This window comes from Falco peregrinus, chromosome 6 (assembly GCF_023634155.1).
Source record: "Falco peregrinus isolate bFalPer1 chromosome 6, bFalPer1.pri, whole genome shotgun sequence".
Taxonomy (NCBI): domain Eukaryota; kingdom Metazoa; phylum Chordata; class Aves; order Falconiformes; family Falconidae; genus Falco; species Falco peregrinus.
In genome coordinates, this window is record NC_073726.1 from 48,145,681 (window position 1) to 48,168,963 (window position 23,283).

Below are 23,283 nucleotides of genomic sequence, written 5' to 3' on the forward strand. Positions count from 1 at the left end.
TGCAAAATACCTAGCTCCAAAAAGTCAATCACTGGGTACAGGGAAAAGTTAAGGGCACTTTGGTTCCTTCATTTTCTGCAGTTGTCTGTAGGGTGATGCCTTATATCAGAACTCAGCTTTAACAGGAACTTAAAAAAGGAAATACAAAACTTTAATCAGTAATTATAACTCTGGCTCATCTTTTAGTTTATTTTCATACAGAAAACTTAGGAGTCAATCTGTTTCAAAACATGACGAGTCAGTGTTTTCATCGATAATTTGATGACAGTTGGAAGATTTTCAGTGATTTGCAAGAAATGGAGAAACACAAGACTTAACAATGGGTTTTAATAAAAAATGTTAAAGATGCGGCACCAAAGAGACAAGAGGGAAGTGGCTTCAGACTCCATCCAAAATCCATAGATCAGATGCTGACTTCCATTGACTTCAGTGGACTTTGAATAAAGACCATATTTTTTCTTGAAACAAACAAATTTCTATTCCTTTCAATAAAGCTTTTTTAACATGTTTAGATGTGCATGTGGTACATCAACCTCTGTTCATGGCTGGAGGAATGGATCATCTGAAAACAGCAACAGCCACCAGATCTGTTTCAGCCAAATTTTCTTTAAAGTCAAAAGGACTGCTAATCCAGTAGACCCCTTGTAGAAACAGTAGCATCACCATTTCCAACACAGTAGGGCAAAGGACCAGTACCACATCACTTACCTCTATCACCTAGACATTTTATGTTGGTCACCCAAAACACTGGGAAAAGGCAAACCAGGTCAAGTAAAAATGATGTGGAGCAAGCCATAGCTGCCACGGGGAAGGGCTCTGTACAGGAGCATGGTGATGGCTCTTTCTTGCGTAACACAACACGCTCTGCACCAGTGCAAGGAGGGCATCCTTTTGCCCCCATCTCTCCCACCAGCAACTTACTGCTGAGCCATGCATGAGATACATCCAGTCCTGCCCAGAGGACATCTGAAAGGGCCCCTTAATGAAAAATCACTAACAAACTAAAAGTGAGCATCTCTAGAGCTAAAGCACGTAGGTAATTGTTCTACTGGAATTGTTGCCCTGTGGTTAGGCTGCTTGGTGGAGAGCACTCCAGTCCAGCCTCTCATCTTCCCACCGAGGTGCAGTGCTCCGTTTGGGTATCACCTCCGTTCCCCACACAGAGCCGAGCGGGCCATGCCCAGTCCGTGGGGCAGCAGTGAGTCACGGGCAGGTGCAAGACGGCACATGTGACACCACGTAAAATAGTCAGACATGTCTGAAGGACCACGCTGGCCCCAAGGGCCTCCTGTTAAACTGTAACAGGAGTTCTGCATACTTAGACAGATGCCAATAGAGAAAATAGTGATCTTTGAACAAACCTCTAGTTAAAAAGTAAATCTGATCTTTTGGATTTTCGAGTTTTTTATGACAAAAGTCTAAGTCAGGTGGCTCTGACTGAGTGGTAGGTGAGGTGTTCCTCCCATGGTTTTTGTTCTAAAATTAGCTTCACACACTGTCTTGAAAATTTTAATCCAGGCTCATCCCTACCCTTGGCAGGGGGCTTGGGGGAAGAAATTTGCAGAGGATCCTCTGTCATCACCCAGTTCAAGGGCCAGGATTTCACTCTGACAGAAAAGGCCAAAGGGCTTCTGCTACCTCTCTCCAGAGATGGCATCATGCCCTTGGGCACCTCTGCCAAAGCAGCAGGCTCTGCTTCTTCCCCCAGGTTACCTCCTTGGGCCTGCCACCCCTGCTTATTCCCCTCTAGCTTACTGGGACACATATACTCAGGGAACATCATCACTCTTCAAGAACTTCTTAAGTGTAATCAAGAAATACAAACACCAGACAAAAACAGGTGATCTTCACGTTTCTGGGCCTGTCTGTCTACTTGGCTACCTACAACGACTTTGCAGGAATGACAGCTGGAAACATCTTTTGCTCATCCTTAACCAGCAGTACAGCATGAACCCAAAACCCTATAATCCTGAAGAAAATCTGGGGAGAGGTAAACACTTTCCTTCTCTTAACTACATGTTTTTCTCCTTTGGCACCTCAAGAGGCAACACTGACAGACAAAGAAAATAAAACTGGGCTGAAACATCTCTGTGCGCTTCCCACAACCTGCTGAACTCCCACCAGCCCTGTGAGGCAGCAAGCAGCGACACCTGCCCTGGGAAGATGCCCATAGCTTGTGGCCATACACAGTTCTGCAGGGGCTATTCAGTGAGCCACTGTCTTGGGTGCATTCATGGATGAGTGTTTGTGCAGGTCCCATGGGGCAACCAAGAGCCAGGAAGGGGGTGTTGGGAGGATCTGAGCTGCCTGTGGCCAGAGTTGCAGACTATGTGGCCTCCAACAAGTAAAACAAATTCATCTAGGAAGAGCAAACAGGTTTTATAAGGTTGCAGAGCTGCTAGGCAGAAAGAAAGTGTAACTCCATTATTTGGCTTATGTGGATCACGGCATGCGAGCCGTCAGCACCTTGAAAGAGCAGGCTTATGCTACCAAGGGGAAGGCGGTTCATGAGCTCTCTCAAATTTTCAGATACTCAAGCTGGCTTTGGGATGTCCTACCTGGGGTTATCTGGAAATTGCCCTTTATTGTCCCCAGTTTTCTATGCAATGGATCTGTTTCAGCAATATCAGACCTCCTGCCCCTGCCATGGCTGTGAGCATGTCCTTACCACATGTTCTTTCTCTCTTCTGTCCCTGTGATTCCATGCCCACAGCGTAGCCTCTCTCCTTCCATTTTCCCTTGCTGGCCACTGCTCTTCTCTCTCCTTTCGAGCCTGGTATCACTTTCCCTCTCCAGACACTGATACCGTCATCCATCTCTCTCAAGATTTTGTTCTGCAGTTTTTCAGTCCAGATCACCTCTTTCCCTGCTGCCCCAGGGGTTTCCCCAGAGCCACCCTCTGACCCAGTCAGCCCTGTCGTCTCCTTCCAAGACAATTACTCCTTCTGTTCATGGACTTCAGCCTGCCCTATGCTCCTAACACCAAATGGGTTGGCACAGCAGTGTGCTCAGGTCCACCCAGACTTATCACCCTAGGGCAAACTTATTACCGGCCAGTTTTGACGTAGGAGGAACTATGAGCGATGAGTTACAACGGAGATAAATTCCTCACCTGTGGCTTGCGCTTTCCCTTTCCCAGCCCTGCATGATGTGACTGCTGCAACCTGGCTTTAACAGCACAACCCCCCGTGTGATTCCTCAGCAGCCCATCACCCTTTTGCAAGATGTGAGGCAGACACCCTCCGGAACATCCTTTTCCTCCATGGCCACTGCTGTGAGGAGGCTCCAAAGTGTGGGTGCAGCCCCCATCATGGCGAGGACAAACCTCTGAGTAGCTCACAAGTGGCCATGGGGGCTTGACGGCTGCCCGGGGGCTGGAATTCCCTGTCTAGATGTGCTCGTCTGGAGGGCAGAGAAAATGACAGTGGCAATGCAAGCAAAATGCTTCTTGATGGTATGTAAGTCAGCACTGAAAAATTAGAAAGATGACCAAGATCAACATACCTGTACCTTTTAAGGTATAGATATAGAGACAGCACCGCCCCGTGAGCCAGATGTTTGACTGCTGTCAGTAGTTTATGGACTAAATACTTCTCAGGGAGCATTTTGGTGACGATATAACCCTGAGCAGCCCTGAATGCATGGCATTTTTGAAATCCATTGCAGAAAGCAGCACGGTGGTCTTAAGATACCATCATACTGGTTTTTTAAACCGAGTCGTTCTTAAGTTATCCAAGTTCAAAGTGCAGAGAAAGAAGTACTAAACATTTTGTAAGGCTTGCAACACTCTCACTTCCCAGGTTAGATTCAGGTGAGTAAAAAAAGCAACCGCTCAGAAGCGCTTAGCCCTTGCTTTCCTAACGTCCCTCTGCTGAGAACTGAAAAGGTAACGGGCTGGCCGCAAAAAATAGCTGTAGCTGTGCCTTTTCCGGTTTTCAGAGCCCAAAACTCCAGCTGAGGTACGGTGACCGGCGCTGTTGAACCGACCAGACCGTGTGGGACTTGGGGGCTCTGGAACCTGTGAGCTAAGCCACAGATCGCCAAGTCCTGCCAACAGGGAAAACTTCTCATGCTTACGTGGCTCCACCGGTCGGTCCTTCAGGTGCCAGGACCGGGCCAAAAAAAGTCTCCAAAGCCCGTAGCAACTCGGTCTGGGGTGGCTCTTGTGAGAGGGAGCCGGGCCGCGGGGAGGCTGCGCTTCACGGCCGCGCTCGCCCCGCTCCGCCCCGACAGCGCGCCGGGCTCTGCAGCCGGCGCCTCCCGGGGCTGGTGCGGGACAGGCCCCCGCCCCGGGGCGCGGGTCCCTCTTCCGGGCACCGGCCCGCCCGCCTCGGGCTGCCGAGCGGAGCCGCTCGGGCGGCAGGGGGGGCGGGGGGCACCCTGCGCTGCAGTACCGCGCCTGGCCGCGCACCGGCAACCGCCCCCCGCGGCGGGGCTGCGGCGGCGGGGAGGGCAGAGCGGCGGCGCGGCGGGGCGGGGCGCGGGGCGGGCGGCGGCGGGGCGCTGCGCGGCGGGCGGCGGGCGGCGGGGCGGCGCGGTGCGCGGCGGGCGGCGGGGCGGTGCGCGGCGGGCGGCGGGGCGGTGCGCGGCGGGCGGCGGGGCGGTGCGCGGCGGGCGGCGGGGCGGTGCGCGCCCGCCCGCCGGTGCCGCGCGGGGCGCTGATGCCGCGCGGGGCCGGTCGCGCCGCGGGGCGGCGGGGCGCGCAGGGCGGGCGGCGGGCGCTCGGCCATGGGGCGCGGGATGTGGCTGGCGCTGCTGCTGGGCGCCGCCGCCGCTGCAGGTGGGTCGCGACCGTCCGGCGCTCGGCGTCTTCCGTCCTCCGCAGGCGTACGAGGTAGATACGGGGCCGTACGTGCGTGTGTACGCGCGTGTGTACATACACGTGCGTGCACGTATATCCGCGCGTGTGCACGCACACGGGTGTGTGCGGGTACATAGGCGCGCGCACGCATCGGGTGTCACACACGCGTGTGCGCGCCGCATACGCACGCGTACGTCCGTGTCTGCACGTATCTGTACACACGCGCGTATGCATGTACCTACGCATATATGTCCGTGCGTGCTGTGTGCGCCCGTGTCCGTGCGTGCTGTGTGCGTAGGTGCGCGGCAGGAGCACGGGAGCGGGCCGGGGCGGCGCCGCAGACAAAGAGGGGTCCGGGCGCGCGGCGCGGCGCGGGGCCGGGGGGGCGGCGGGGCCGGGCGGGCTCGGCCCGGGGGCTGCGCTCGGGGCAGCCGGGAGGCGACACGGGAGCGGGGCCCGGCCGCGGAGCGCTGCGGGGAGCGGCTGCGGGGGGCAGCCGCGGGACGCGGAGGGTGGGCGCTGCCCGCTCCGCAGGCGCTCCGGGGCGGCGGTGCCCGAGCCGTCGGGGCGCGGAGGCGGCAGGCGGGCCGGGCGGGGCAGGGCGAGGCGGGCAGTGTTTTCAAAGCCCCTTCCCGAAGCGTTTTCAAAGCCCCTTCCCGCAGCACAGACAGTTTGCGCTCAGATCTGCCCGCTGCGGGGTCCTGCCGCTCCGCGGCAGAGACAACTGGGCATAAACAGTTTGCATAACGCTTCCTCGGCTGGTTGCGAGCCGAGTGCCAGTTTTCTTCTTTGAAAAGAAAAAAACGAACCCAGATGGGAAATAAACATTTAATCAGGCACAAGATACAAATGAAACATCACAAGGCAAGTGTTGCTAAAATGCTTAAGCAGGAAGCATATGATTTTCCATGGATGTTTTACAGGTGAGTCATGGCATTCGCTTCGTGCTCTCGTTACTGAAGATCCCAGTCCGGTGGCATGTACAGTGTGTAGAATGGGAGTATTTAGTTGGGCAGACTCATTAAGCACAAGTAAGGAAAAGCACCTTTTCCTGGGCTGTAGCAGAGCAGTCATGAACTTGTGGCTGGTGGCGTGGAAATCTTTATGCTCTCATTTGTCCTTTTACTGAATTCCTGTGGCAGCCAGCATTACGCTAGAAAGCTGTCACTTTTCATAACATGCGGTACTCTGCATCTGTCAGGCAACTCTTTCCCATTCAAGTGAAAACAAACACCCTCTCAAAGGGGGTTTCCTCACCCCCCTTCCTGCCCCTGGGAGCCATGTCTGTGTGCCAGCGGCATTTCTCAAATCCTGCTGAAGCCAAGGTCCCTGGCCCCAGGTAAGAGAAGGACTCTCTGTGCCTGGCCTGAAGACAACTGCAGTCAGTGACTGTGTGTGACCGGGGCTGGAGCATACCAGGAGCTGGGAGCAATTGAATACTCTCAGCTCCCAGAGTCTCACGCGAAAATTTGGTAGCCAACCCCTCCTGGCTGGCCTCAGGAAGAGCTTTGCCCCCCACCCAGGGACAGCTACACCGAGCCCTGCCACCACCTGTCACCAGGGAACCCCCTGCTGAGCAGGTCCTCCACTGCCTCCCCCGGGGTGGCAATCAGTGGTGTGCAAAAACCAAAAGGACCTGACAACCGCAAAAAATAATATTGACCTGTCTTGGGCTGCTGACAGGGCTCACTGTTCTTCTTACCTCTTCCCAAATCTGCTTTGCAACCCCGCAACTGACAGAACCGCAGTAAATGTTCATCTGCTTGTTTAGCGGCTAACTGCGCTGTGTTACACGTAGCCAAAGAATCCAGGAAAGCTGCCAAAGACATAAATTAGACCAACTTGTGGCAAGCCTAACTGATAATATGATAATAACACTTACTTACCTACCCCTCAGGAGAGCTGTGTAGGTTAGTTAATGTTTATACAACGCTTTGAAAAGGATGTTCAGGAGATGTAAGTGATATTACATTAATTTTACAGTCACGTTTGTTTACTTTTCTAGGGTAAACGTATTCTGCACAGTTAATGTAGATCATCTCAGGTGTGGTTTTACGAGGTCTCCATAGGAAGCTAACTTGACTGAGCATTTTTTGTTCACTAAAAATTTTGCAAGACAGTTTAGCTGGTGAAATCCAGCGGCTGGATTCAGAGGTGCTATGTAATGGGTGCATACCAAGCAGTGGTCCACATCTGTTCTGAATAATTGGTATAGAAAACCTGTATAGACCTTTGGTGGTAGAAATATTTTCTTTCCAGGGGGTTTCTTGAGGAGCAGAAGGAGTGGGGAATGCTGTCAGGCTCTGAAGGGTTAGCCTCTGCTAGCGTGTAATATAGCTTAATTGCAACTATGACACTGTAGACAAAAGCTGAATAAACTCCAAATAAAGGATTTATTGGATGCTAGACTGAAACGACCTTTGGACATAACAGAGGTGCCAAGAAGAAGCCAAAATAATTGGTGCACAAAGCTGACTATGTGTGATTGGACAGGTGATAAAGGCAACATTATGTACCTCAGATGGTTTGGCCTGCCCACATCCAAGTCATCAAACCTTTATTTTTCTTTTTATGTTAGACAGTTATGGTCAATCAAATACAGCCTTGACCTACTGTTACATTTATTAATAAAGACGTGGAGAGCCCCTAATCAAACATTCCTGCACCAGGAGGGTTACATTGCAGATGGTTTCACACCAAACCCCATGGTGATTTTTTTTTTCTTTGACACTTTAACTGTGGATTTTTTAATCAACAAGGCTTCCAGAGAAACTTGAACAAAACCCACAGAGCCTCAGCTATGAGGCAGCTTGCCAGCATAATTTCGACCAAGGATTATTTATTTCCCGACACACACACACACCCCCCTCTTACACACATCAGTGACAGCCTTCCCAAACTTCAGTGATGCTTCAATTCAACCATGACCTTGGCAGCAGTTTGGGACTGTGGGGAGAACTGGCAACTGGCATAGGGATGAAGGGGTGGGAAAGGGGTAAAGGTTTGAGGTTATCAGTGTCAGGAGATACTCCTACCAGCTCTTGCACCCTGACACCCAATCTGCTGCATGGTGAGCTTGGGTGCAGCCATGCTGTGCCCCACAGCCGTCTCCTGGCCTCCCACCAGCATGCTGCCTTGGCTACCCCAGCGTTGCTGGCAGCCCGTCTTTCTTGTGCTTTTCTCCCCTTCCCTTGTACCACCTGGATCCCAATGAAGGCCTTGGAGCAAGGGTGGCACGGTCACAGTCACTGCCTGTGAAACCTCAGTGCTGCTCTGGGTCCCTCGGGGTGGGAGGGTGAGGTGGAGGCATCTGTCCTGCCTGCTGACTGCTCTGCTCTGCAACTCTTAGTAGGGATTTTCCCAAATGCAAGGAAGCCCTGAGGGTTTTTTGGTTTGTTTTGCTGTTGTAGACACACTGAGCTCCATGGAGGGGAGAGCTGAGCAGCGGTTCCACGCTGTCCCTCAGCCCCTCCGGGGCTCGGCAGGTACCGTCAGCATGTGGTCTTGACAGGGGCAGTGTCCCTGAGAAGTGCGCCATGGGGCGTATCTGCTTCCAACAGCGTGGGGTGTCATCCCCTGCTCTCTGCCTTGCAGGTCTGGGCAGCGTGGTGGGAGCGGTCAGCCCCTGCGAAAAGGCCTGCAACCCTCGGATGGGCAACCTGGCACACGGGCGGGAGCTGCGGACGGAGACAGCCTGTGGGCGCCATGCCACCGAGCCCTTCTGTGCCTATGCTGAGGATGCCCAGCGCCGCTGCAAGCGTCCCACCTGCGGCCGGTGCAGCAGGGCCCACGCGGGGCTGGCCCACCCCCCCGCCGCCATGGCCGACTCCCCCTTCCGCCTGCCCCGCACCTGGTGGCAGGCGGCCCAGGACGCCCCCCGCGAGACCATCCGGCTGGACCTGGAAGCTGCCTTCTACTTCACTCACTTGATTGTGGTCTTCAAGTCGCCCAGGCCGGCCGCCATGGTGCTGGAGCGCTCCCAGGACTTTGGCGAGACGTGGAAGCCTTACAAATACTTTGCTGCTAACTGCTCGGCCACCTTCGGGCTGGAGGATGATGTGAGGCAGAGAGGAGCCATTTGCACTTCCAGATATTCAAGTCCCTTCCCGTGCACCGGAGGAGAGGTAGGTCTGCCTGGGTCGGGAAGAGAAAGCCCTTGCTCCAGCCCCCTTTCCTTCTGCAATCTCCACTCTGGCATTTACCCATCTTATTTTACTGCACTGTCATCCCTTGTCATCGAATTTATTTCGATGAATTAGCACAATTGATTCCTAGGTAATGTAGGCATTGCCCTGCCACTCATTTTGCTGAGCTCCTAATTCCTGTCTTTTCCAAAACCTCCTGTCCCCTCACCCAGTGAAACCCCACACACAACTGCAAATGAGGCAGATGATGCTGATTCCTCAGGAAAGCCAAAGGGAGCATTGCCCTTAATGGTCTTCTCAAGATCTTGCAGTCTTGTGGTTTTGGGGGGATGCAAATCAGTCTGATTTGGACCAAAATGCAAGTATGTTAAGATTAATGGTCACCAGATTAATTTTTAATAATGACCGCCTTCGCTGAGAAGTAACTGTGTAACCAGTCAAAACAGCTGCTGACCACATTGAGTTATGGTTCCCATAAACCAGAGTAGCCAGGTAATTAACAAGCTTAGACCTCATCTTTCTTTTTGTCTTTTTTTTTTTTTTATGCACACTTATTGTCATGTGAAAAGATCTTGAAAAAAAGAAGAAAGACATTACATTCGCTAAGAGGAAAAATATATGTGAAAAAATGCAATTATTTTCAATGTCAGAAACAGCAGATAATAAGTCATGCATTTGGAGGTGCTAACAATAACACTGTTCCCTTTGGTGCCTAAGCCTGTCCTGCAGTGCTGGAGAACCTCCCCTGGGTGCCACAGCCGTGGGGTTGTCCTCCCTCCAGTGTCCCCACTCGTGGGGACATGTCCCCAAGTGACCAGCTCTGGACTTTTAGAGGCTGCTCCCTCTAGTGGCCTAATTTAATGAGCTTGTCTGAAAGTTTAATCAAACTTTAAAATTCCCCTCTAACATAACACAGAGCAAGGAGCAAATCTGATTAGTGAATCGGGGGTTCCATTATATCATGGTAGTTTCTTCTGAGAACTGGTTTTGAGGTGCAAGCCCGGTCCTTGGAGACCAGCATTCATGTCTGAGAAAAATCACCTGTTCAGACCCCTTTGCAATCATTTGGGGTCACCTCTAGCCATGCTCTGGCTAGGAAGCCACCTTGCAGAAATACTGAAAGCCGTTTGCTCACCAAAGTGTGTCTCTTAGCTGCATCTCGGCTAGGAGAAGCTGCTCTGTGCTCTTGTCAGCTCTGAAACAAGGATCTCCAGACCTGCCAGACAGACCCAGGATAGTTATTTCATTAGCAAAAGGTTTAAATCAGATGGTTGGTGACAGAATGTGCTATCTTCCTCTCTTCTCCTGCCTCCCTTTTCTTGTGCCCCCAAAAAGCTGCCTGAACTTCCTTTCACAGTGAAGCACTTAAAAGGGCTTGTGAGAAAGATGGAGAAAGACTTCTCAGCAGGGCCTGTTCTGACAGGACAAGAGATGACGGTTTTTAAACTGAAATTGGTTTAGGCTGGATATAAGGAAGACTTTTTTTACTATGAGGGTGGTGAGACACAGGAACAGGTTGTGCAGAGAAGCTGTGGATGCCCCATCCCTGGAGTGTTCAAGGCCAGGCCAGATGGGGCTTTGAGCAAACTGATCTAGTGGGAGATGTCCTTGCCTATGGCAGGGGGCTGGACTAGGTGGTCTTTAAAGGTCCCTTCCAACCCAAACCACTCTGTGGTTCTGAACTGGGGCTCACTACAAAGTGGGACCTAAAAAAGAAAGGCTGAATTTACCCCACTGGGAATTTTCCAGGCCCTCAGCACTACTGCCAGCCTCTGTGTCCCAACACCAACAACTATACCAGCCTGTGACACAGGGCAGGGACTGAAATCTGTAGCTCTCAGGCCAGCCAGTGGGACATGTCTGGGGTACTCTGACTTGCATGCTCCTTTTTCAGCTTCCCCAGGGATCGTTCTCAGGGACAGCAAATCCAGGGCATCACTCAGGGCAGTACTTGCTTCGTTTGTGCTGGGCCCCACATAGCTAGCACCCCAGTGCAGTTTTCAGTGTGGTCACCCCAGTCATGTACCTGCACACCAGGATGGGGGCTGCACCCAGCAAGAACCTGCGCAAATCCCAGCTTCGGGCTGGCTCCTCTACAGGTTGGTGCAATGCATGAGGGAGAATGATCAGCATCTTGTGTGTAGAAACCAATGCCTATCTCAAAAAGAAAAGGGATTTGTTGGTGTTTGATGCATCCGCAGTTGCATGCTGGAAAAACAGGGTATTTACCTAGCTTGCTCCTGTGGGATCTCTTCTTTTGGCATTGCTTTAGCCTGTGTTATTGCAAAGAAGCTATAAAAGTCAAGAGCATGTAATTATGCTGGGTTTTAAACAAATGTTGAGTCCAAGGCGCTGGAGCTTAGAGGATTTTATTTGAGTGGCACACTGCAGTTCCCTGCACTTAAACACCACTTTTTACCTGCAACGTAATAACAGCAACTGTCTGGTGACCAGATGGCAAGCTGGATGCTTAGCAAATATGACATTTAATTTATTACAGGGAGCTACATTCCAGCAATTCTTGTAACTGCCAATAGCAACATGTATCTCACCTAAAGAAACATCGGAGTTTTGTGTTCTGTTTGGAGTTGTGTTGTGCTTTACTCCCACTTCTGGTAGCACCTTATTTCAGACACATGGAAACAGTAATTTCACTTGAAACAGTGGCTTCGAATATGCAGTCATCTGAAATGTCCAGGTCTGAAGGGCAGTACTTAATTGCAGTTCAGTTGCCAGGGTGTTTTTTTAAACCACAAACATAAATTCTGCAACTGCAACTGGACTACGTTTTAAACTTTGTAGAGTTTTTTAACTGAGATCTAACTACTGTAACTCGTGATCCAAACTTGTATCACACCATCTGTGTAGCACTTTCTTCCACTTCAAACATTTCAACGCCACATGTGCATTTCCTGGCACAGAATCAGGATTTTGCAGGACTGTGAGGTCTCTGGGTGCTGCTGGAAGCTGGGTCACTGCTGCCCATCCCCTTGGATGAGCAATTTGCCTCAGGGGAGGCCTCGGGAGATGTCGGCTCACCCTAAATGTCACTGGAGCTTGGCACAGCCCTGAGTAGCTGGTTGGGCTGGTGGTTTCTGGCTTTAGCCCCCTGCAAAGAGCAGGCAGTGCTGATCCGCCTGCATGTCTGCCGATGGTTACGGTGCCTGCGAGCCCTGTTTCAAGGCAGTAGCATGCAGAAGCCCATAGTACTCACTCAGGGGCTTACAGCCTCTTTTTAGTAAATCACCTGTATTAATTTGGAGCAAAGCTGTATCCGCTCCAGTTTTCATTGAAAAGAAAGGTCAGTTTTTTTCCATTTCTTCTGCCCTCGTTATCAGGAGTCATTCCTTAGATGCCTAGTTCAACTCTTGCGACAAAAATCCTCCCTCATCACGGTTTGCCATGATGTTGATCTTGAGGAGATTTATGATAGCACAGAAAGCACTGCCAGGCCTCTGGGTTCATTTCAAAGGTCCAGAGCTCAGGGCTGGTGGAGAAATCAGAGATGCTGAAATGGCTCTGGGAGATGCCTTTCATCTTTCTTCTGTAGTCGAGCAGCTCTGGGCTTCCCTTTGTGGTGGTGGGACTGGGGTGGTGGAGAGCTTTGGGAGAGCAATCTGTGCTCAGAGGGTGGGACTGTGGCTGTGGTCACCCAAGCTGGATGCCACCACAGCGGTGGGAGCCAGAAGAGGTAATGTCACATGCTATGTGTGGCACTTGACAGGTCTGCTGGTGGGTCGGGTCACCTAGGCAGGGACTTGGCAGGTCTCTGCTCTTCTTTGCTACCTATGACTGATGCTGCAAAACCACAAGGTGTGGGTATCCTCTGCTTTGGATGCATCTGAGTCTTTCACACTCAAGCAGGCATGAGCTGGAGGATCAACAGCTCAAGGGTGGGATTAGGAAGGAAAGGACAGAGGTTGAAGGCTGCATGGCACAGTACTGGTATCAGGAACACTACACTGATGCCCCAGGTTTGGCCTTAAAGGCTTTCTTCGTGGAAGTAAGCATGAGTTCATGGGTCAGCTCAGAGACTTTGCAAAGCTGAGCCCCATGCCGGAGCAGCCTGGTTGTAATCTGGCCTCATGCAAAGAAGAATCACCACCACTTTCAGCAGCCAGGAAAGCAATGACTTCTCTGCAAGGATCCAGGAGCCAAACAAAACAACTGAGCCCCTCCTCAGCAGGGAACAGAGGAAAAGGGCAGATTGCCTCCTGCCCTGGCATCCCCCAGGCACTCACTGCATCCTGCTCAGAAATCCACCCACAGGCTGGCACTGCTTTCAGAAGCACTTACTGTTCAACACCTAGGGCCAGGCTGTCCCCCATCATGGGATCCGTCCAGTAGTATGGGTGAAGGAGAAGCAGGAAGGAGGAGGAAACCTCAATACAGCCAACCCAGGTTTCCATCAAGCTTCAAGCATCTGCCAGTTTGAGGGGTCAGATTTGCAACACTGTGAAGGGGACAAGAAACTCCCCTATCAAGGAATAATTTCAGATCAGCTGCATGCAGAGGGGCCACCAAAGACTTTCCCCATGTTTAATTTAGTAAATTCATTTTTTTCACAGCAGCAGTTTATTTAGCATAGGCAGAAACCTTTAAATGCTGGCCTTATGTCATCAGTGTTTTAACAGAAAGGCTAGGGCCAAATTTTAGCCTGGATTATACAAGTGTGCTACATATCCAGAGTATTTCCACAGTTTTACAGGGTGTAACCCTTCAGCCACATTATTGCAAGGGAAATCAGAACTGGATTCACCAGCCAAACATAATCTGATCTAAGTAAACAAGATGCAGAAACAAACTTAGTTTCATGCTCAGACAGGAATGCCAATTTTATTAGTATGCATAAAAGGCTGTCTTCCCTCCCATGGTTCAGATCATATTAATTTTTCTTCTTTTACACCCTAATCTTAAAATTATCCTCGGCCTGAGATCACTGTTAAGGGCTCATCAACAAGGGGCCCTCAGCAGATGTTAATTCTTTAACTGTGAGCGAGAGTGACTGTCCACTCTGCAATGCAATTATCTCATTCACTTTACATTCCCATCTGTGGTCAATTCAGATTAGCTCGCCTGAGTGTCCCCATTTAGACAAGCTCCAGGATAAAAGGACTTACTGAAGCAGAGTCTCCTTGACAAGATTTTAGTAAATTACTAACTTATTTGAGTGTTCATCTATTCAGAATACTGCTAATAAATCACTTGGAGACCTCAGCTATTGTTGCTGCTTGCTGCTAATAGGAGAGGCGTATTTGCAGTTTGACTATATTCCAGCAACAAATTCTAACGTGCTTTTAACTTTTGAAACATCACATACCACTGGTTTACTGTAGGGTGTGTGTCTTACTGAGCATTTTATTGATCTCTTGTGCCTTCTGTAGCAGAAAAACCTTCAAATGTTTTGCCTTGCGCTGTTACTGCATGCAGCCTACCTCTGTTCCTTAAGGATTTGGACACCAGTCCTACTGATTCTACCTGAAATGAGCTGTGTAGAGAAGTAAATTGTGTCCTGCTACTCAAAACTTTGGCCCTGATACACAGTGAGAGGAACTGCAACACTTGCTGACACAAACAGGAGTTAAAGATGCTTGGTATTCTTTATTTTGGAGCCCTAATTTTGGGTTGTAGAAACACTCTGTTGCAGCCTAGAAGCTTTTACCCATTTTTTTGCCTGTCTTTTAGGCCTGAATAAGCTTGGGTTTTAAGCTTATCATTGTTGTCCTTAAATGAAGCTACATCTTCAATGCTCTCATCTCATGGGTCATGAGAGATTTGAGTTGTCACTTGCAGGACTTGGGACTCCACAAAGAACCTGGGCAAATGCAAGAATAACCTCAAAGCAGCCTGGGACATCAGCCCATTACAAGGCTGAAAATGGCTTTTTTAATCATCCTGTGCCACTGATGTCTACACAGACAGAAAACAAAGGCCCAATTTGATGAGAAGGAAAGAGGGATCCTGGCTGGTGTTCAGCAGTGCTCAGGACACGTGAGGACATGGGTAGGGAAATATGTTTTCACGTCCCATCTCTACACTTTGTAGAAGTGCTTTTTGTAGGAAAAAAACCCCAACCTTTAACAGCATCTTCCTTATCATTCTGTCTTTGGAAAAGCAGGAATAGTTGAGCTCTGCACAGAAATGCCACGTGCAAAGGAGAGTCTGTTCAGCTAGGGGCCAGGGGTGATGGGGGTGACGGCCAGCCCCAGCCCAGCTCTTTGCATTATATCAGTGAGTTTAGCAAGACATGGGGGCATTATTTCATAAGCACAAGAATAATGATGATTTCTAGGGGAACAGGTAATGAGACAACGTAAACAAAGTCAGGCTGCAGTCAATGAAATTATGTAGGAACCTAGAAATCCCAGGCTGCGGCAGCTGCCTATTCAGTGCAGGGTGGCTGGGGAGGGTTTGTGAGAGTCAAGCAGGACGTGTGCCTGCCACCCAGCGTGGCACGGGGCTCCCTGCTCACGGCAGCAATCGCAGCGACAGCACACCAGCAGGATGCTGTCCCCCACCAGCTGACGGCTGTGGGGAGGTGTATCTCTTGGCTTGGCCCCCAGGCTTTCCCTCCTGGCAGGGAAGCCCGTCTTCCCAAGCCCTGCGTAGGGTTTCCACTGCCTTTAGCATAGCGGGCCAGAGGGTGGGAACCTTTAAATAAGGGGGCAGCAAAAAGAGGATTCGGGGGAAAAGGTGAAACCTGAACTTAGGTTTTACCTGTGCCTGGGAGGACAGGAGCTGAGAGCAGCTCTGGGTACATGTGGAGACAAACCTTTGGTCTCCAGAGAATATTACCATAAAAGATACTTGCTCTCTAGAGTTCAGGCACCGTCAGGGCTGAGCGACACAACTGCTGTTTTCTGGGCACTGGCACTTGCTTTTTAAGCTTTCCATACATGGAGTACCAGGAATGAGACCGCCAGATCTCTGGGTCAGGTTGTGACAGATACCTCCCCCTCTCTCATGGGCAGTCCTGGAGGAATGAGTTGTCCTTTTGCCAGACCTCCCAGGTGTTCTGCATCTCTGGAGCACCAGCATGGTCGAGGAGTGAGATGCTCCTCCAACCTGCCCGGTGAGCGTCTGCATAATTCTCCCCATTGCAGCTAGTGCACAGGAAGGTCTCATCGTCTCCTTTTCTCTCTGGCGTTCCCAGTGCTTTTGGCACTTGGAGGTTGGCCCTCCGCTTGGCCAGCTCTTGAATTGCAGCCGCCTCTGGGATGGAGCACAGCCAGTGTTTAACAGTGCGTATCGGCAGTCCCCCGTTTAGAACGGCAAGTTTCTAACAACTGCGGATCAGGGCTTCTGGATCAGCCTCCAATTATGGCTAAAACAAATTATTCCTCGGAGGGAGCTTGACCAGTCTGTGAAAAGGGGTATATTGTAGGCTGCCAACAGCAGGAGGGAATGGGTCCCAGGGCTGCAGGAGACCCTTTCCAAACTTCTTATGTAGGAAGTGAAGAGCACTGTACCCACATGAAACGAGGAATTTGGGTAGGCAGAATTTAATTCTCTAAACTGGCATCTGGCCTCGTTAGCAGGGCTATTGCTTCCCTTGAGAAAAGTGCCACAGGATTTTAGCAGTGCAGCCAGAGTCTCTCTTCAGGCACTGCACCCCACTGCTTCATTTCACAGTTCATTTTTGTCATGGAGAGAGGACTGGCTCACTTATTCAGCTCCAGTTCACTGGCTGGAAAGTGGGGCTGCCATGTTTCTCTTTGGGAATCCTGGATACAACTGGTTACAGGGGAAGCGTGTAACCTAAAGCAGTGAATTGACACATCTCAGAAGTTTTGGATCAAAAGCTCATGGGGACTTAATCTGAGATTAATCATCACACACAATGGGCGTTGGCATGAGATATCCGGTCTACCACTGTTCAAAATCCTACGCAAATTGAAGTCCTCAAATTCTCCCTGGGCAACATTTCCAGGAAGAAAAGAAGTTAATGTCCAAAAACAAACTTACTAGACACATGCCATGACTCTCTATCACCAGTCTCCCCACAGCATCCCTCATTGCTGTGGTCAAAATCTATAGCCATGAGTTGAAAGATGGGTGCCATTTCTCATGACCCTTTTGACAGTGCATATTTGCATGTATTTCAGACAGGTGTTCTTTTTCCTAAAATTAAGCGTAGGTCACGGTAACTGGATGGTTTAAGCAGCCGGTTCTATAGACACAAAGCCTTTTCACTATAGAGAAGAGCAACTGAAAAAGATTCATGAAATCAGGTTACTCTGAGGCTGAAAGAAATCCCCTTGATCCTTAGTACTATTGCAGTTACTGAAACACTAACCTGCTGCTTTGCAGGCTTTTGCAGTGGTGCGTCGCACTCAGAAGCTGTTAAAGGGGTTATTCTGCAGTTCTGGGGAGTGAGCCAGCTTTTCTCACAGCCCTGCCTGTGAACAAACAAGTCCAGTTCTTTGTTTGGCTCTTTGGAGGTAGCTCCAGGTTTTCTTGGTCTTCCATATGCACAACAGGTACTGCTGGCAGGCCAAGGCTGAGAACATAAATCTTTGTGGGGATAGGGAAAGGAGGGGAATTGCTGGAGGGAAGAGTATTTAAATACCATCTTTCTTACTGGCGGGTCAAAGGACTTTTTCATATGATCAACTGAAATATGCTGTTTCATTTTCCTATGCAGGATAGTGTAGCCTTGGAAACGGTGATTCTGAAGCTGAGAAAAAACCAAAATTATTTTCCTTGATAGTGCATAGCTGATGATATCATGCATCTGGAGGGTTTTGTGAGCCAAGAAACTGAGTGTTTCTATCTGATGAGTGAAAGTAGTGATTAGGCAAAATAAACCCATTGTGGAATAAACTGTCAATTCTTGGAGAAGCACTGTTAACTGGAGGTGAAAAAATCCAAACCTTTTGGGTTGTTTTGAGCTGGAGAGAGATTTTTCTGGTAAGGCTGTTACTTCTGTGATCATTGTCTGCATGAAGACAGGTGTGACCTAGCAGTGTTTCATTTTTGTCTAAGGAAATTGTGTGGCAGGGTGTTGAAGGGAAGAGAAGATGACTCTCATCTGATTGATTATTGCTAGAGATGTCAAGGATCATGGAGAAATCCCAAGGTGCTTGCTTAGCTCTCCTTGTGCCTTTCACAGCCCCACACCAGCCAGCTGCTGCACCTGAGTAGGAGCTCTTCCCATACAGCTTCTCACTTTTGAGAATGGCAGAAGAATGCCTTGAATTTCCAAAAAGATAAAAATTGCCTTGGTATAAATTAATTTGGCAAGGCCCCCACAAGGGCCGGTTAATTGAAATACCTGGATTCTCCTCCTGAAGTCTTTGTAAGATTGCATCACTCTTGGATGGTGAGACAAGGGATCATTTGCCTTATGTGCTGTAAAAGATTGCAGAAGGGTTGTAGGCATGGGCCAAATGCTGTTCTTTTTCGAAATACATGAAACAGCCGTAACAGCTGCAGGAGTGCCATTTCTCCAGCATCTCAAGGACCTCAGGGGGTGCTGGTGGTAGTACACAGCGGGTTTCTGTCACCATTGCTTGGGTATATGGACAGAATGCTTCACACTGTGGCTTAAAAGACAGGCTCCACTACTCACTGTGCTCTTAGTGTTTCTGATGGTCACCTCTCTGCAATGGTAAGGCAGGTTTTGCAATCTCTGTTGCTGTTTCATCTTCACCCAGGTGTTGCTGAAGTGTACACCATGAATGTGCACATGCAGGCGCTGGTCAGAGCTCTCTGTGAGAAAAAGAGAGGCTCTTCTTCCCTGCAGTCCACTTGGTCTGAGAGGCAGAAAAACAAAATGTCTTAGAGGAGCTGGTGAGTGATACCTGCCCAGTTTAAGCCAATGAGCTTCCCACACCATGTGAATTATTTACAGCATCTGCCAAAAAGTCCTGTTTTAGCCTAGGATCATTGCAATGAACATAGCACAGAGATGCACATGGATTTCTCTCTTAAAAGCTCTTTTTCTTGGTGTGTTAATACATCAGATAAGTCTGTTTTGCCAATAGAGGGTACCAGCATTGTGGCTCTAGCAGCCTTCTTCACAGGGGGAGGAGTCCACCAGGCTTGATTTTGTGAAGGGACAAGATTGTCTTCATAAAACTTTTAGGATCCTTTAAGATATATCTCCCGAATGTGGTTGAAGTTAGCCAGTGGTTTCAAAAGTTTTTAGGGTGGACTGACAGACAGACGCATAGATACACATGCAGTGCAATGGCACAAGGCCTGTTTCAGTAGGAAACTAATCTAAAAGACACGGGAAGGCTTTGCCAGCAAAACAGACCTCTGCAGACATAGCTCTCCCCTCCAGGAAGAGCCAAGGAGAGAGCTTGGCAGAAGTTGACCACACTGATGCAAAAAATCCCTGGAAACTAAAATACTGACCATGAGGGTAAACGCTAGCATGGAGTTGAGCCCTCAGTACTGAAACTGGGAGGCAAGAAAAACCTTTCTGCAGAGTATGTGTCTCTCTCAGGGGACGTATGTGGGCAGGGAATATGTTGGTTGTTGTAGGTACTAGGTCTGGTGGTTAGACCATGCACCTGATAGACAGGGTGCCTGAGTTGCTCCTGCACTGGCAGGGCTGAGGGAGCCCTGTTGAAGCAGGCAGCTCCTGTGTCTGAGGCTTCCCGCTGTAAAAAGGGCTTCCCAAACGTGTCAGGGCAGGAAGGACTGTCGCTGCTCCCCATGGGTACCAAATAGGATTTATTGCTCTGGGGTGTGTCTTGCCACTTGGCACAGCAAACCTTGAATAAGCCATCCTCACACGTGCAATAAGACAGTCTCACCTCAGTCTTTCTTGCACATGCTGTTGGGTGATAAGCGTAATTGCTCTTTCCTGGGAAGGCACAGGGGAACGAGCACAGAGCAATCTCAACCCCAAGGTTCCCTGCATCACCGCAGGGTGACCGAGCAGGGCTGTGCGAAGGAAGTGTGAGGACATCCTCTCTGAAGTGGAAGCACCTGGCTGGCACTGGATTTCTGCAGCTAAATTTACATCCAACTCCATCTGCAGGTGAAAAAAAGAAAAGTGCAATCAGGCTGTTGTGGTGATGATGGGTTTATTGCTCCTAATGCAGTTTCGTGGGTGGATGCTGAAAGCAGACACTGTTGCAGGTTGATGTTATAGACTGACCCAGTGAGCACATAGGTGTTGCATCATTATTACTGTTTTTTCAATTACTCATTCCTACAAATCAGCTTTATTGCCCGCTGTGAGCTTTCCGTAATGCTTACCAAGAGAAATTATTACTTTTAACTTTTACCTCTATTGAGAAGGAAAGCTTAATTGGCCCAATAAAATTTCCCAGCTAAGCTTCTCTGAACAAGTCCAGCCAAGGCTGAAGGCAGTTGCCACTTTTGGGTATTCCCAATGCGAGAGGGTCTAGGCCGTTGGACAGGCTGGGCTGGCAGTGGAGGGAGGCACGGGGGGACAGGGTGCAGACACGCAGTGGCTGGGGGTGGCAGAGGTACCGAGCAGCAGATATAGCACAGAGCAGCTTAGCTTGTGCTGTGGCTGTGTGCAGCTGCGAGCAACAGCCAGAACCCGTGGGCACAAGATGTGAGGCAATGCCAGGCACACAGCTGGAAATCCTGGAGCCCGGAGGTGGGAGACAAGGGCTCTCTTCGCCTTAGCTCCAGCACCAGGCAGGCAGTGCCTCACCTCGGCTGTTGCTGGGCTCGAGGGAAGCTTTTTGGGAGGCAAAGGGATGAAGTCCTGGATGTGCTGGCAGAGCTCCACCACTGCCTTTACTGCCTACATTTTCAGAGCCTTGTCCAGGCATTAAATCAGGGGTCCTCAAACTACGGCCCGCGGGCCGGGTACGGCCCCCCCAGGGTCCTCAATCTGGCCCCAGGTATTTACAGACCCCCCCCGCCCCCACCTGCCGGGGGTTTGGGGGGGGAACCAAGCAGCCGCAGGTGACTGCCTGCCACTGCATCCGCGCGCCGGCCCCCTGGTTAAAACGTTTGAGGGCCCCTGCATTAAATAAACCAGATAGCTTCCATGCTGTGGAGTTTCAACGGGGCCCCATAATACAGGCCAGTTAGCCACATTTATTTCACACCTGCATACCGAGAGACACTGCAGACTCCTAATGCAAAGCTGTTTCTGTTAAACGCTTCCCTAAACATCACATGTCCTTTTGTAAGGTGGTGCATGTCCCCCATTGCTTTTGCTATCTTATCTATTTGGAGAAGACAGCAAACCTTACATTCTTTTTATTCTTATGATTTTTTTACCCGTGTTCCTGTAAAATGCACTGAAAGGAATAAATCCTCCAGCAAAAATCAAATAAAGCCGTACTGAATTTATCAAATGCCCATGAGCCAAATAGGTGAATTACTATTGGTCATTATTGTAGAGTGCTTGTAGATGTGTTTTCATGCATCCAGGATGGATGATATAGGGTAGAGTCCACCAGTCTCTCTTGGAAAGAAACCACAGATCACTTCATGCAGTGTTACCACCTTGGTTTTCATTTATAACCAAATAAAAATGTGGTTATGTTTTTAATATTTATTGCTTTTATTTCTGCTGTATGTCTGTTTGTTGACTTGTTTCCAACAGCAAACCTTGAATAAGCCATCCTCACATGTACAGTAAGACAGTCTCACCTCAGTCTTTCTTGCACATGCTGTTGGGTGATAAGCGTAATTGCTCTTTCCTGGGAAGGCACAGGGGAATGAGCACAGAGCAATCTCAGCCCCAAGGTTCCCTGCATCACCTCAGGGTGACCGAGCAGGGCTGTGCGAAGGAAGTGTGAGCACATCCTCTCTGAAGTGGGAGCTCCTTCCTGACTTCTTGAGTCTTCCATCCATTTATACCCTCTGTTTGTAATTTACTGGTGGTGTCATTTTGTGAACGTGTCCTGGTGTCTTCCAGGTTCAGGGGGAGAAACGTTGGCTGAGGCTGGGCTCCTGGCTGGAGGTGGGAGTGTGGCACCTCTCACCAGGCACAGGGACCCAGGGAAGGGGCATATGTGGGGGCTGCAGGTCCCTGTCGATGGCCTCTGCAGTTGTGCCTATTTCTGGAGGTCTGTGAGGAAGAAGCTTTTTGTGGATCATGAGTGTGTCTTCAATGTCATGGGCATTTGCGTCCCAAAGGGCCCCATTTTATTGCTGTGGACACTTGTATCTTGACAAAGGTCCGGGCCCTTGTAGCTGCAGTGGGTGGTGCGTCCATGACTCATCGAGAAGGCTGTGCTGGTGGCAAATCTTTCATTGGTTTTGTTGACTTCCTCAGGCAACTTTGACTTCAGAGCCTGTTTTGTTGCTCTCAGCATCATTCATTAGCATTTTCCTTCCCACTGTGGAGATATATATAAAGATGTCCTTTCATTGCCTCTCACATGTAAACATACTAGGGTACTTCTTGTGAAGGGACTTTTATGTATTTATAGATCGAGGTCACTGCAGTGCAAGCAGCTAATCGAGTGCGCCGTGTTCATGGCTGCTGCTTTGTATGCAGGGCTACATTACTGCATCCGTGAATGGCAAGTAGCTAAGGCTTCTTGTGCCACTAAGACAAAAAAGTGTAAGTAATCAAGAGAGCAAGAGTTGCTCATGACAGCCCGTAAGGAAATGGAAACGCTGTGGAAATTTGTTAGAGGGTGTCTGTGTAATGATGTGCCCAAACTGCAGACAGCCGGAGCAGTCTGGCTGAAGAGTGACATATTTTTACTTCATGGCACATGCAAGGTGCTGCAGGGCAGCTTCTCCACTCCCGCTCCACTGGGAGTGGAATGGGCTCCCTCCTGCCACCAGTGGGAATCCCACCAGGAGGTTCAGTTGAACCCGACCCTCTCAAGGCATCGCAGTGACCTTTGTCCCTCAGGGATTGCACTCTACAGTTTCCATTTGGCTGTGTAGAGAGACTTCCCCCCACTGAAAACAATCCTTGTGCAACTTTTAAATCACTCCTCTATGGATGTTGCTTCACACAAAGTCCACTTTTATAGGACATGGGATCCAACAACATAATTCCATGCGATGTGGAGGGAACATTACCCCAGATACTAGAATATTTTTTTTGAAGACAGAGGTTCTTTTTATTTGCCTCCTGGTTTGTGACATTTGCTGAGCAGATATGAGATATTGCCAGATACTTAGTTTTCAATGGAAGCTGAGGTAAAGATTTGGTTCCTGGGGCTGTGTTTAGGAAGAATCCCAAGTATCATAAAAATTATGGTGAGCTAGCAACACTGGGGATGAAAATATCTTAGGATCTTTTATAAGATATATTATGGCATGCCTAGCAGAGAAGTGCTGTGAGGTTTCAGTTTGTTTATTCCTACTTGTTCTACAAAATAGAAAACTTGGATTAGTGCATGCACTAAAAAGCTGCTGAGGTAAACATCC

At 49.7% G+C, this 23,283-nt stretch overlaps 1 protein-coding gene across 7 annotated transcripts in view; it reads left to right on the forward strand.

The window, feature by feature from the left end:
• Positions 1-4,626: 4,626 nt before the first annotated feature.
• Positions 4,627-23,283, forward strand: part of NTN4 (netrin 4) — a 51,156-nt gene continuing 32,499 nt past the window's right edge. Inside the window, exons 1-2 of one of the 7 annotated variants that reach the window (XM_027794242.2) lie at positions 4,627-4,834; positions 8,396-8,925. In XM_027794242.2, coding sequence (XP_027650043.2) covers positions 4,729-4,834; positions 8,396-8,925 — 636 coding nt within the window. In that variant the 5' untranslated portion in view covers positions 4,627-4,728. Of the gene's footprint in view, positions 4,835-5,249; positions 8,926-23,283 lie in introns of those variants that run through there. The other 6 variants (XM_055808914.1, XM_027794243.2, XM_055808912.1 and 3 more) reach the window with 6 other exon arrangements.